Source organism: Taudactylus pleione, unplaced genomic scaffold (assembly GCF_031769625.1).
Source record: "Taudactylus pleione unplaced genomic scaffold, aTauple2 ptg003125l, whole genome shotgun sequence".
Classification (NCBI taxonomy): domain Eukaryota; kingdom Metazoa; phylum Chordata; class Amphibia; order Anura; family Myobatrachidae; genus Taudactylus; species Taudactylus pleione.
Window position 1 is genome coordinate 303,574 of NW_028287484.1, and position 14,617 is coordinate 318,190.

General features: G+C 49.7%; 2 protein-coding genes across 4 annotated transcripts in view; one reads left to right on the forward strand and one right to left on the reverse strand.

Moving 5' to 3' along the window:
* KLHL18 (kelch like family member 18) overlaps positions 1-14,553 on the reverse strand; it is a 50,204-nt gene extending 35,651 nt beyond the window's left edge. For 2 of the 3 annotated variants that reach the window (XM_088466421.1, XM_088466420.1), the window contains exons 1-4: positions 14,231-14,553; positions 5,598-5,728; positions 5,289-5,429; positions 2,234-2,432 (exon numbers count right to left, since the gene is read on the reverse strand). In XM_088466421.1, coding sequence (XP_088322547.1) covers positions 2,234-2,432; positions 5,289-5,429; positions 5,598-5,728; positions 14,231-14,437 — 678 coding nt within the window. In that variant the 5' untranslated portion in view covers positions 14,438-14,553. Of the gene's footprint in view, positions 1-2,233; positions 2,433-5,288; positions 5,430-5,597; positions 5,729-12,563; positions 12,638-14,230 lie in introns of all 3 variants that reach the window. The other variant, XM_088466422.1, reaches the window with a different exon arrangement.
* KIF9 (kinesin family member 9) overlaps positions 14,242-14,617 on the forward strand; it is a gene marked incomplete at its 3' end in the record, with an annotated part of 97,271 nt that continues 96,895 nt past the window's right edge. The window contains exon 1 of the mRNA XM_088466418.1: positions 14,242-14,379. The remainder of the gene's footprint in view (positions 14,380-14,617) is intronic.

The following is a 14,617-nucleotide window of genomic DNA, read 5'->3' on the forward strand; positions in this document are numbered from 1 at the left end:
ACAGAGTATATCAGGAGATGGGTGATGTGATAGTGAGGACAGGGCTGCATGTGACAGGGGCAGTGACATGATGTGAGGAGAGGAATGGAGGCAGCAGGAAGTCACAGACGGCGGTATATAGTGGGAGGAGCAGGGTCCCAGTCACAGACCAATGTATTCAAGAATGAAGAAAAAGAAGCATTATGTTGGGTCTACGCTGAACCAAAAAAATAGGTAAAAAAATTATATTTATAGATATACATAAAAAAATATACACTATATTTTCTGAGAGCTGGTGAAATATTAAAATGTTGTGTGTAAAAACAAAGAACAATGCATTAAAAATATCTATGAAAGATTCTCCCGGCTACTGTTCTTTTATTATGAATCGCAAGTATTTCCCTAAATGAAGAAGCTATATTACTGCTTATCCCCTGTGAGGTCTGTGCCTGTGATTGTTACATCTGTGTCTTTGTCCAGTGAATTTACTCTGATCGTTATATTGTTACTAATTTCACACTGTAATATGTCAGTAGTATTAGATGAGATGTATATGGTTATTATTGTAAATGGTCACCTTAATGTCTGATGCCAACAATCTGAATCAAACACAATATATAGGTGATATGGGATATACTCCCAATACAATAGATGATTATGCACCATACATAGATCTGACTACCCCGTGCCCCAGACACTGATTATAAGCACTACTATCAACATGGCGTGAGTATCGTCCTGCCACTCTCCAATGAGGCTCTCCTTCTATATCCAGACCGCTATTAAGTCTATACGGGCCGTGGGCGCGTCTATTGATTGCTGCGGTTACCGGGAGACTCCCCAATGCTCCTGTGGTGAAACGGCCGTCGGCTACTGTTCATTTCTAGAACCTTAAGGTGCGTACACAGTGGGCGATAAAGTGGACGACTGAACGATATCGTTATCGTTCAGTCGTCCACTTTATCGTCCATTTTTAACCCCAAAAAGATGAACGATAACGACGACGCGCGTTCCCGCGGGTCGTTCGTCATTATCGTTCATCGGGCTGACATGCAGGCCAACCTGACGATCTCGCCAGGTTGCTCAATGTTGGGGAATGGGGGAGAGCGCCCGGCGCTGAACGATATCGTTAATGATATCGTTCAGCGGCTGTGCTCAATGTCATGAGCGACATTGAGCACAGCCTGCCGGGGACAACACTACACGATATCGCTCAGGGAGCATATCGTGTAGTGTGTACCCACCATTACTGTGCATGATAATAGGATTTAAACGATGTCTAATCTGTCTAGTGTGATGACATAAATAAATGCCTACCACTGCAAGCGCAACCAATACGGATATCCACAACACTGACTATATAGTCACCCCAGAGTGGGGAGAGCATAGTGGGAGTCTCCCGATAACCGCAGCAATCAATAGACGCGCCCACGGCCCGTATAGACTTAATAGCGGTCTGTATATAGAAGGAGAGCCTCACTGGAGAGTGACAGGACGATACTCACGCCATGCATACACTTAGTGATAGTAGTGCTTATAATCAGTGTCTGGGGCACGGGGTTGTCAGATCTATGTATGGTGCATAATCATCTATTGTATTGGGAGTATATCCCATATCACCTATATATCGTGTTTGATTCAGATTGTTGGCATCAGACATTAAGGTGAACATTTACAATAATAACCATATACATCTCATCTAATACTACTGACATATTACAGTGTGAAATTAGTAACAATATAACAATCAGAGTAAATTCACTGGACAAAGACACAGATGTAACAATCACAGGCACAGATCTCACAGGGGATAAGCAGTAATATAGCTTCTTCATTTACTGAAATACTCGAGGTTCATAATAAAAGAACAGTAGCCAGGAGAATCTTTCATAGATATTTATCTATTTTTTGGTTCAGCGTAGACCCAGCTTCTTTTTCTTCAGTGTTGACGACATTCTAAATATGCTGACATAGTGCCATGCTGAGAGCCAGCAATCAGGACACGTCACCATTATGGTGAGGACATACTGACTGGAACCTGGATAACGCTCTTCGTACTGTACATGATATATGAATATTAGATGGCCATATAACAACACAAAGCTATACAGGTCACAGTAATCTGCCATTTGTATTACATCCAGGTTTCCTGTATAAATACTCATCTCACAATACTAAGAGGTTACAAACTAATGTAATCCTGAATACCCCCCACCTACCAGCGCCTGGAAGCCCCCCCCAGCACCTCCGTTACCTGTTCTTCAGCCTTTACGTTCAGCTCATCCCTGGAGACCAGCTCCAAGACTTCATCAAAGGCCAGAGCCAGGAACTCCTCCGACATGGAGACCTCCACAAAGTGCTCATGGATGAAGCGATTAGCAGCGTCGTACAGCACCGCGCACATCATGGTTTCCGCAAACTGACGCACGCCCAGACAATTTTTTGGGTGCAGTCTGAGGAAGAGAGCACATTCCAATGGGCAAAAAAAAAGATACAGTTCATAAATCTTCATACAATGACAGGAGCCAAGATGAACATTATCTACACTGCTAATAACCTCTGGGGGATAGAAATCTAATAGTCATTCTACAGAAAAACAGATGTTGTGATCGGAGCTAGTCTACAAGTGTTCAGCCAATAGCATGCTGGGATCAGAGCTAGTCTACAAGTGCTCAGCCAATAGCATGCTGGGATCGGAGCTAGTCTACAAGTGCTCGGCCACTAGCATGCTGGGATCAGAGCTAGTCTACAAGTGCTCAGCCAATAGCATGCTGGGATCAGAGCTAGTCTACAAGTGGTCAGCCAATGGCATGCTGGGATCGGAGCTAGTCTACAAGTGGTCAGCCAATAGCATGCTGGGATCAGAGCTAGTCTACAAGTGCTCAGCCAATAACATGCTGGGATCAGAGCTAGTCTACAAGTGCTCAGCCAATAGCATGCTGGGATCAGAGCTAGTCTACAAGTGGTCAGCCAATAGCATGCTGGGATCAGAGCTAGTCTACAAGTGCTCAGCCAATAGCATGCTGGGATCAGAGCTAGTCTACAAGTGGTCAGCCAATGGCATGCTGGGATCAGAGATAGTCTACAAGTGCTCAGCCAATAGCATGCTGGGATCAGAGCTAGTCTACAAGTGCTCAGCCAATAACATGCTGGGATCAGAGCTAGTCTACAAGTGCTCAGCCAATAGCATGCTGGGATCAGAGCTAGTCTACAAGTGCTCAGCCAATAGCATGCTGGGATCAGAGCTAGTCTACAAGTGCTCAGCCAATAGCATCCTGGGATCAGAGCTAGTCTACAAGTGCTCGGCCACTAGCATGCTGGGATCAGAGATAGTCTACAAGTGCTCAGCCAATAGCATGCTGGGATCAGAGCTAGTCTACAAGTGGTCAGCCAATGGCATGCTGGGATCGGAGCTAGTCTACAAGTGGTCAGCCAATAGCATGCTGGGATCAGAGCTAGTCTACAAGTGCTCAGCCAATAGCATGCTGGGATCAGAGCTAGTCTACAAGTGCTCAGCCAATAACATGCTGGGATCAGAGCTAGTCTACAAGTGCTCAGCCAATAGCATGCTGGGATCAGAGCTAGTCTACAAGTGCTCAGCCAATGGCATGCTGGGATCAGAGCTAGTCTACAAGTGCTCAGCCAATAGCATCCTGGGATCAGAGATAGTCTACAAGTGGTCAGCCAATAGCATGCTGGGATCAGAGCTAGTCTACAAGTGCTCAGCCAATAGCATGCTGGGATCAGAGCTAGTCTACAAGTGATCAGCCAGTAGCATGTTGTGATCGGAGCTAGTCTACAAGTGGTCAGTCAATGGCATGCTGGGATCGGAGCTGGTCTACAAGTGCTCAGCCAATAGCATGCTGGGATCGGAGCTAGTCTACAAGTGGTCAGCCAATAGCATGCTGGGATCAGAGCTAGTCTACAAGTGCTCAGCCAGTAGCATGTTGTGATCGGAGCTAGTCTACAAGTGGTCAGCCAATAGCATGCTGGGATCGGAGCTAGTCTACAAGTGGTCAGCCAATAGCATGCTGGGATCAGAGCTAGTCTACAAGTGCTCAGCTAATAGCATGCTGGGATCGGAGCTAGTCTACAAGTGTTCAGCCAATAGCATGCTGGGATCAGAGCTAGTCTACAAGTGCTCAGCCAGTAGCATGTTGTGATCGGAGCTAGTCTACAAGTGGTCAGCCAATAGCATGCTGGGATCAGAGCTAGTCTACAAGTGCTCAGCCAATATCATGCTGGGATCAGAGCTAGTCTACAAGTGCTCAGCCAATAGCATGTTGTGATCAGAGCTAGTCTACAAGTGGTCAGCCAATAGCATGCTGGGATCAGAGATAGTCTACAAGTGCTCAGCCAATATCATGCTGGGATCAGAGCTAGTCTACAAGTGCTCAGCCAATAGCATGTTGTGATCAGAGCTAGTCTACAAGTGGTCAGCCAATAGCATGCTGGGATCAGAGATAGTCTACATAGGGCACTATGTAAGTAATGGGCGTTCCCACTATAGAAGCCACTGTATTTCTATAATGAGTATTGATATCTCTGAACGCTGCAACCAATGCAGAAATCCCAGCAATGCCAATGGCTGCCTACAGGTCCATTTGTCTGCAATCATTCCGGACTAACAGTGTTGTAAGAAAGTGTGCTATCCGCTCTCTGATAACATCCGTACGTGAAAAGCTCCACAAATAGCTTGTGTTGTACGTTATTCATTTACACAGTTATTCAATTACACAAGATCATGTTGGTGACAGCAGTGTAGCAGTTTGCATTTTACTGTGTATCCTTATTGTCATCCCAGTATTTTATCCAAATCACTTCCCATAAGGTTTATCTTGCATACAGAAAAAGGTAAAGGGGCTTATTTACTAAGCAGCGACGTGCAAAAGCCACCAGGTCCCGTGCATTGCCCAACACGCTGGGAAAAGGCAGATGGTAAATAATCGCCCAAATGTTCCTTAAAGTTAGAATTACACCAACATGTTTGGGAGGAATATTTTTACTCATTTTGTTTATACGATCCTAATAACTAAAAGGACAGCCTCATTGGTTACGCAGAAAAGCAATATACAACTCGATTGGGTTTCATAAATAAATGTAAAAAAAAAAAAATCAGTATGATGAAAATATCGGCCAATAAACGCTCGTTGCCGTTGTTCCTAAGTAATAGGTGCAGATTAAGAGACTCATTCAATGATCCCATAAGAATTAAAATAATCCCCCCAAAAAAACCTAAGAAGAGTCTTTTCTTTGTATGTGAACAGAAGACGTCGCTGCGCAGTGTCGGCCTCGCTTCTCCAACCTACCTCTCCTTCAGGAAGGCGCAGCAGGAGTCCTTTATGTTCTGCAGTTGTAGGAAACTGGCGCCCATCAAGAGAGACTGTACGTTCTGCTGATCTATAGCCAGGCGCCCGTTATAGGCAAAATTTATCAGGGACTCCAGAGCGCTGAGGGGGGAGAAGGGAGAGGCCGGTTATTACTGATCAGCTGAGTGCGGGCTCTAATGCCCAATACGTGCTTCGTACACTACAGCCAATGCACAAATGATATCACAAACATACGTATAATATACAGATAGATAAAATAGATTATTTACAGGACTTTACAGGGGTTACCTGGGGTCCATTCCCTGCATGACTATTTCATCCTGCTTACACTCCATCATGTCATTGGTGAACATGGCGTGGAAGTAAGGTATGGAGGCCGCCAACACGATCCGGTGTGCGCTGAATTTATGCTCCCCAACCTGAATGGAAACACATACACACAGTTGTAAAATGAAGAGATAATACCAGTTATAACTCGGGGTCCGTTCCTGTAATCACACGGAACCTAATGTAACACCAGGACGTTCCCGGCCATACACGGAATTTATTAGCAGAGTCATTGTGGGACAGCACAAGGCTACATTCACAACAGAGAGGATTACATACCGTACAAGCTACGCTAACCCTGTCATGCAAAGTCATATCATAAGCGAATAGGACGGGTATAATCGGAAACAGTGCAACCGTCACATATACAGCGGAGGCAGACATTTTCTGGGCGGAGCTGGTGACCAGTGAATTACAGGCTGCATTATCCTACGCACAGGGCGAACCCATAAAACGTCCGTCTCCACAGCGTGATGGCGATCCAGGAGAATGGATGTACTACACTGACAAATCCAGCAATAGCCCTGACGGATAAAGACAGGATAAAGCAGTACGTCAGTATGGCCGACGAGTGATCTGAATGTGCTAATTATCCAGTAATCTGCTTACTGCGCAGACACCCCGGCCAGGTAACATCAGACAGTGGACAGCAGTAATGACCACTGATCTATTACTGTTATCCTTTACTGTTATTGTGCCACAAGGGTTCAGCAGCGCCTTACACACGAGCAAAACAAGAAAGCACTGACTTACAGTACAACACATCGCAGGACAGGGGACCTGGTTTAGACACGCCGCAGGACAGGGACCTGGTTTAGACACGCCGCAGGAGAGGGGACCTGGTTTAGACACACTGCAGGACAGGGGACCTGGTGTATACACACCGCAGGACAGGGGACCTGGTTTAGACACGCCGCAGGACAGGGGACCTGGTTTAGACACGCCGCAGGGCAGGGGACCTGGTTTAGACACGCCGCAGGAGACGGGACCTGGTTTAGACACGCCGCAGGAGACGGGACCTGGTTTAGACACGCCGCAGGAGACGGGACCTGGTTTAGACACGCCGCAGGAGACGGGACCTGGTTTAGACACGCCGCAGGAGACGGGACCTGGTTTAGACACGCCGCAGGACAGGGGACCTGGTTTAGACACGCCGCAGGACAGGGGACCTGGTTTAGACACGCCGCAGGACAGGGGACCTGGTTTAGACACGCCGCAGGGCAGGGGACCTGGTTTAGACACACCGCAGGGCAGGGGACCTGGTTTAGACACACCGCAGGGCAGGGGACCTGGTTTAGACACACCGCAGGGCAGGGGACCTGGTTTAGACACACCGCAGGGCAGGGGACCTGGTTTAGACACACCGCAGGGCAGGGGACCTGGTTTAGACACACCGCAGGGCAGGGGACCTGGTTTAGACACACCGCAGGGCAGGGGACCTGGTTTAGACACACCGCAGGGCAGGGGACCTGGTTTAGACACACCGCAGGGCAGGGGACCTGGTTTAGACACACCGCAGGGCAGGGGACCTGGTTTAGACACACCGCAGGGCAGGGGACCTGGTTTAGACACACCGCAGGGCAGGGGACCTGGTTTAGACACACCGCAGGACAGGGGACCTGGTGTATACACACCGCAGGACAGGGGACCTGGTGTATACACACCGCAGGACAGGGACCTGGTGTATACACACCGCAGGACAGGGACCTGGTTTAGACACACCGCAGGGCAGGGGACCTGGTTTAGACACACCGCAGGGCAGGGGACCTGGTTTAGACACACCGCAGGGCAGGGGACCTGGTTTAGACACACCGCAGGGCAGGGGACCTGGTTTAGACACACCGCAGGGCAGGGGACCTGGTTTAGACACACCGCAGGGCAGGGGACCTGGTTTAGACACACCGCAGGGCAGGGGACCTGGTTTAGACACACCGCAGGGCAGGGGACCTGGTTTAGACACACCGCAGGGCAGGGGACCTGGTTTAGACACACCGCAGGGCAGGGGACCTGGTTTAGACACACCGCAGGGCAGGGGACCTGGTTTAGACACACCGCAGGGCAGGGGACCTGGTTTAGACACACCGCAGGGCAGGGGACCTGGTTTAGACACACCGCAGGGCAGGGGACCTGGTTTAGACACACCGCAGGGCAGGGGACCTGGTTTAGACACACCGCAGGGCAGGGGACCTGGTTTAGACACACCGCAGGGCAGGGGACCTGGTTTAGACACACCGCAGGGCAGGGGACCTGGTTTAGACACACCGCAGGGCAGGGGACCTGGTTTAGACACACCGCAGGGCAGGGGACCTGGTTTAGACACACCGCAGGGCAGGGGACCTGGTTTAGACACACCGCAGGGCAGGGGACCTGGTTTAGACACACCGCAGGGCAGGGGACCTGGTTTAGACACACCGCAGGGCAGGGGACCTGGTTTAGACACACCGCAGGGCAGGGGACCTGGTTTAGACACACCGCAGGGCAGGGGACCTGGTTTATACACACCGCAGGACAGGGGACCTGGTTTATACACACCGCAGGACAGGGGACCTGGTTTATACACACCGCAGGACAGGGGACCTGGTTTATACACATTGCAGGACAAGGACCTGGTTTATACACACTGCAGGACAGGGACCTGGTGTATACACATCGCAGGACAGGGACCTGGTGTATACACATCGCAGGACAGGGACCTGGTTTATACACACCGCAGGACAGGGACCTGGTTTATACACATTGCAGGACAAGGACCTGGTTTATACACACTGCAGGACAGGGACCTGGTATATACACATTGCTGCATCTGTGAGCGTGACTCAGATAAGTTGCAGGGCGCCAGCAACCAGGGGTTAGGTGTCGTTGTAGGGAGCATAAGAAAGTGTAAGTAAGGGAGAGGAGAAGCACGTGAGGGAAGAGGGCCCTGCTCATGAGAGCTTACATTCTAAAGGAGAGGGGCAGACATACAGGTGTGACACAGATGGGGTAGACAGGGAGGAAGGAGCATGTAGGATGAGAGCTGGAAGGCTATGATGAAGTAGTGGGTCTGGAGAGCCCGTTTGTAGATTTGTAGAGTGGTGAAGTCTCTCATGGGAAGAGGGAGAGGGTTCCAGAGGTAGGGAGCAGCACGGGCAAAGTCTCGGAGGTGGGAGTGGCAGGAACTAATCAGTTGGCATGAGAGGTGGCATTTGTGGAGCGAATTGGGCGGGTGGGAGAGTGAAGGGAGATGAGGTCAGATGTAAATGGGTGAGGACTGCCAATACTGCCTATACAGAACAGTCTGACAGCAGCGCGGCACCAGTCTACTGCCTGCACCAATACCGCCAGAGGGGAGTCACAGAGCGCCGGTCAGTGACACGTGGAGCAGGCCGCCATTCTGCGGATGGAATTATAGACAACGGACCTACTAGGGAACCTGTGACTGGTGTAGGTTAGCCAGGAAGTGCTGCCACAGTGTCGCTGGCACCTAGGGCAGGAGTGGGCTGCATTCTTATAGACACAGGAACCCATGGTGACCCCCTGTATGTAGACATTGTGTGTTCTGTAAGGAAAACACAGGATTATCACTTACTAGCGCTGATTCCCACCACTAACCAAGGGAAACGTGCTCTGCAGAAAGGAGCCCCCAATACAAGGGCTAAATAAGGGGGGGCTCCACTGCTGCCCCCTTACACCTCGTTATTACACCATGGGAGATGGATGGCGATGTACAAGATAAGAGTCACAGCGCACGTGGGCTCCATTTGTCCAATTTGTATTCAATTGATGAATAGAATTGTAAAAGACTGAGGTGGGGAGGGGGGCTCTAGAGCAGGCTAATTATAATCCGTTTCAGCACCAGAAAAGTTTTCAAAATGTGAATGTGTCTGTGAATAGTTTGAGGTATTGTGGAAGGAGAATGTTGCATTGGAATACGACCCTACAGTCCAGACCTCCTCTATGCCCCCATATAGCATATTGCCCTTGTGTGTCCCACATAATACTGTACTGTAACGTACAACATGGACTTTATACCGTAAGACTTTCTCCTTGCTTACGCCTGCGCTCAAAAGGTTAGAACGTGGAATCTGGCTTGCAATGTGCGCACACGCAGGGTACGAGTCAAACTCTAAGCGGGCCGTGTGAGGCTGCTTATTGCATGTTTGTGTGTGTATATAGTACGCCCCCCCCTATAGGCAGCGTAACCAGCACAGCATCCCTCCCTATCATGTACATGGACCGTAGATATGAATGGAGCTACACACAACTCCTCCAATCAACCAAATAAAAATTCAATGAATGCCTTTTGCTGTGAGGTGAAAGCCAATCACATTACAGCTGGCATGGGGAAGCCTGTGGTGATTGGCTGAGAGGTGAGCCCCAGAAAACGGATTCCTCACTCATTGGGCGGCAGGGATCGCAGGAAGGAAGTTATTTTATTCATAGTAACGAGAGATCGGGTCCATAGGGCGCTAAGCAGCAGGTGTGTAGGTTTCAGGTTATAAAAATATCATTATTTTTTTTCACGACCTTCACAGTTTCCAGCAGTTTTCCGGCCCTGGGTGTAACAAATATTCCAGAGAGAATACACAAATCCTATCCCCGAAATGTGGCACAATACCCTGCTTTTGCTGAGGAACTACCCACCTGATAATGTTAGGACTGGGAAACTGACCAGGTGTCACGGCCCACAAGGTGCTCCCAATATTCCTTCCATTGTACCCTCTCTCTCTCCCGGACGTTAGTGCTACAGCATACAGTGAGATTGTAGAGAGGTTTGTGCCTTCACCTTTGTGGGTAAAGTATGAGGGTTAAGCCCTGTCCTGTGTCAGCATGGCAATGCCCCATGCGCATAGCAACGTCCATCAGAAAATGCTTTGCTGGGTTTGGGGTGGAAAAACCTGACCGGCCGGCACAGAGCCCTGACCTCAATCCATCGGACACATTGGGATGAACTGTAACGCTGATTGCGAGCCAGGGCTTATCCCCAACATCAGCGCCCGACCTCACCAACGCTCTTGTGGCCGAGAGGAAACCAGTCCCTGCAGCCATGTTCCAGAGTCTGCCCAGGAGGGAGTTATTGCCACAAAGGGGGAACCAAGTCCATATTAGTGCCCACGGTATTGGAAGGAGATGACCAGCAAGCACACATGGGTGTGACGTCCTTGTTGCCCACATATTGCTGACCATATACAGAGTAAGAAAATGACCTCCTGGTCCTGCTTTTCTATGGTGGGGACTGACCATTTTAGTCCCATGTGGACGTGGTCTCCCAGCACCACGAATAGCAGGGGACAGCGCTAGAAGCTTACCGCGGTCCAAAAAAAGCAACAATTTATATATATTCTAAGTTCTGCTACTAAAACACATGATTGAGGCATATTTAATATTTAAAAGAGAAAGAACATACACTGTGTATAGTAAGAAATGTAGTGAGTGTTATGTTGTAGTATAGACGGAGGAGAAGCCATTATAACACAACCAGCCGGCGTTCCGAGAGGGTCATGTCTGGGATCAGTAATATATAGGAGATGTGACGTATGGATGTTATATTCAGCAACCGAAGCACAGGTTCTAAGATAAGGATTTGTCGCTGATCTCAGTGTAAGCAGCTAAAACACAAACTTCAACTCGTTACATGAAGACGGGTTCACATCAGCTCTCTGTATCCTCAGCAGTGATGAGACATAGGAATTACAGCACCGTTTATAGGGGGTCCCGTCTCTTACAGGAGGTCCCGTCTCTTACAGGAGGCCCCGTCTCTTACAGGAGGCCCCCGTCTCCAATCTCTGTACACACCTCACATTAAAGGTCCCTGCGGCAGAAAAAACAAACCATGCCTTTGGAGGAGGCTGCAGGCTGGCTGCTGGGTCCTAATCTGTTTCTACTTGGACCAATTATTCCTCTTACTTCTTGGAAGGGGGTAGGACGGAGATGACACTTTACCTAGCATTTCTCCTTCCTAGTCTTGTAAGGTTTATGGAATATTATAAATATATATATATATATATATATATATATATATATATACACACACACACACACATACATATATATATATATATATATATACATACATACATACACACCCTAGGTCAGAGGTTCCCAAACTCCGCCATTACAGTCCATGTTTTAAGGATATCCATACTTGTTTGGGAACCTCTGCCCTAGGTAGAAGTTACATTCTTATTACTTGTATAATGTTAGACTATAAAGGCTGAAGCTCAATTGTGTAACGAGCCTCGGTCCCGATTTATTTACCTTGTTGTATGAGAGAAAGTTACAATGTTATCTGTAGAGCCATAACGCCAAGCGCCGTACACCGATACATTGTTATAATGGACAATATAAGATAAGTGATTATCAGCACAATGTCCCTGTAATCTGTGGTCCTGGGGGAATGCACCTCACCCCAGCTGCGAGGACGAGGCAATGCGAGGACATGAGGCACAGCGACGAGGCAATGCGAGGACACGAGGCACAGCGATGAGGCAATGCGAGGACACGAGGCACAGCGACGAGGCGAGGCACAGCGACGAGGCAATGCGAGGACACGAGGCACAGCGACAAGGCAATGCGAGGACACGAGGCACAGCCGAAACCTGCTGAATCCCATAATCTCTATACAGTACAACACAGTCACACCCACAAACTTGCTGTAGGCGACAGAGTAATTACACAGCTCAACATCTCCTCTCACACCTCACACTGGGATATCTGCTTCTCCTGGGAGATAGTATATTGGTAATCCTGCTCCAGTCTCCATACAGTAATGGGAAGTGTATGCGATACTTATATGGTAATGATTACATAGACAACAAGATGAGAATGGTTAGTAATTAGATGAAGCCATCATGTAACATAATCACACCATTATATCACTAATATGATCAGACATACAGGAGAGGATAGGGCAGGGAAGCACCACTAAGGGAGGGTTAGGCTACTTACCAGCCCCAGCCTTCGGTCTTCTGGTGTCGGTATTTGATCCGGCGGCTAATCGGCCACCGCATTACAAACCGATTCTGTGTATAGGGGATTATATATGGGGGATCACTGTATAGGGGATGGGAATGGTATTTGGGCATGTATAGGGACAGGTATATGGGTGTGTCTGTATAGTAGATGGTATATGGGGGATCAATGTATGGGGGATGGATTTTGGGGTGTCAATGTAGAGGGGATGGTATATGGAAAATCACTAAAGGGGATGGAGGCTGGTATTTGGGGGGTGTCAGTGTATAGGGTCTGGTATTTGGGGAATTAGTATGTATGATGCAGAAGCTGGTATATGGGGATCAATGCATAGGGGATGGAGGCTGGTATTTGGGGGGGTGGATTTGTAGTGTGTCCGTGTATAGCGGCTGGTGTATATGGGGGTGTCAGTGTATAGGGGCTGGTGCATATGGGGTGTATCAGTGTATAGGGGATGTCATATGGGGGGGTGTCAGTGTTTAGGGCCTATACACTGCCCCCCCCCATATGCCATCCCCTATACACTGACACCCCCCTCAGTGTATAGGGGATGGCATATGGGGGTGTCAAATGTATAGGTGATGGCATAGTGGGGGGGCAGTGTATAGGGGATGGCATAGTGGGGGGGCAGTGTATAGGGGATGGCATAGTGGGGGGGCAGTGTATAGGGGATGGCATAGTGGGGGGGCAGTGTATAGGGGATGGCATAGTGGGGGGCAGTGTATAGGGGATGGCATAGTGGGGGGCACATAGTTTGGGGGCAGTGTATAGGGGATGGTATATGGGGGTGTCAGTGTATAGGGGATGGCATATGGGGGGCTGGCATATGGGGGATGGCAGTGTATAGGGGCTGGCATATGGGGGTGTCAGTGTATAGGGGCTGGCATATGGGGGTGTCAGTGTATAGGGGCTGGCATATGGGGGGGTGTCAGTGTATAGGAGATGGTATGTGGGGGTGTCAGTGTATAGGAGATGGTATATGGGGACTGGTATATGGAGGGTGTCAGTGTATAGGGGCTGGTATATGGAGGGTGTCAGTGTATAGGGGCTGGTATATGGAGGGTGTCAGTGTATAGGGGCTGGTATATGAAGGGTGTCAGTGTATAGGGGCTGGTATATGGGGGGTGTCAGTGTATAGGGGCTGGTATATGGGGGGTGTCAGTGTACAGGGGCTGGTATATGAAGGGTGTCAGTGTACAGGGGATGGCATATGGGGGGTGTCAGTGTACAGGGGATGGTATATGGGGGGTGTCAGTGTATAGGGGGCTGGTATATGGGGGGTGTCAGTGTACAGGGGCTGGTATATGAAGGGTGTCAGTGTACAGGGGATGGCATATGGGGGGTGTCAGTGTACAGGGGATGGTATATGGGGGGTGTCAGTGTACAGGGGATGGCATATGGGGGGTGTCAGTGTACAGGGGATGGCATATGGGGGGTATCAGTGTACAGGGGATGGCATATGGGGGGTGTCAGTGTACAGGGGATGGTATATGGGGGGTGTCAGTGTACAGGGGCTGGCATATGGGGGGTGTCAGTGTACAGGGGATGGTATATAGGGGGCGGGTGAAGGTAGAGGCTGGTGTTGATATTGGAGATTGCGGGGGAGAGGGGAGGTCAGGGTGGGGGAGGTCACATTGCTCTACCTTGAGCGTGACGTCACACAGTTTGCCCTGACGTCGGATCTCCTCCATGACGCCATAGCCCCGACTGGGAAGGTCGCCCACCGTGACGTGCACCAGGTCCTCCAGCTCCTCCAGCTCGTCCACCATCTTGTGACCCGGCGGGAAGCACTGTGAGTGACACTGATCCCTGTGACCCGGTATGGCCCCCGCCCCCGACTGATGACGCATTTCCGGGGAGCACCGGTCCCGGGCTCCGGTTCTCACGCCCGGTGCCGACAACAGTACACGATGGGGGGGAGGGGGTCATCCAGGGCCTAGCGCCGCAGAACCGGGAGGCGGAGACCTCCCCAATAGCGGCCGCGCCGGTCACATGACACGCCCACTTCCGGTGCCCGAGCTGTCACCATG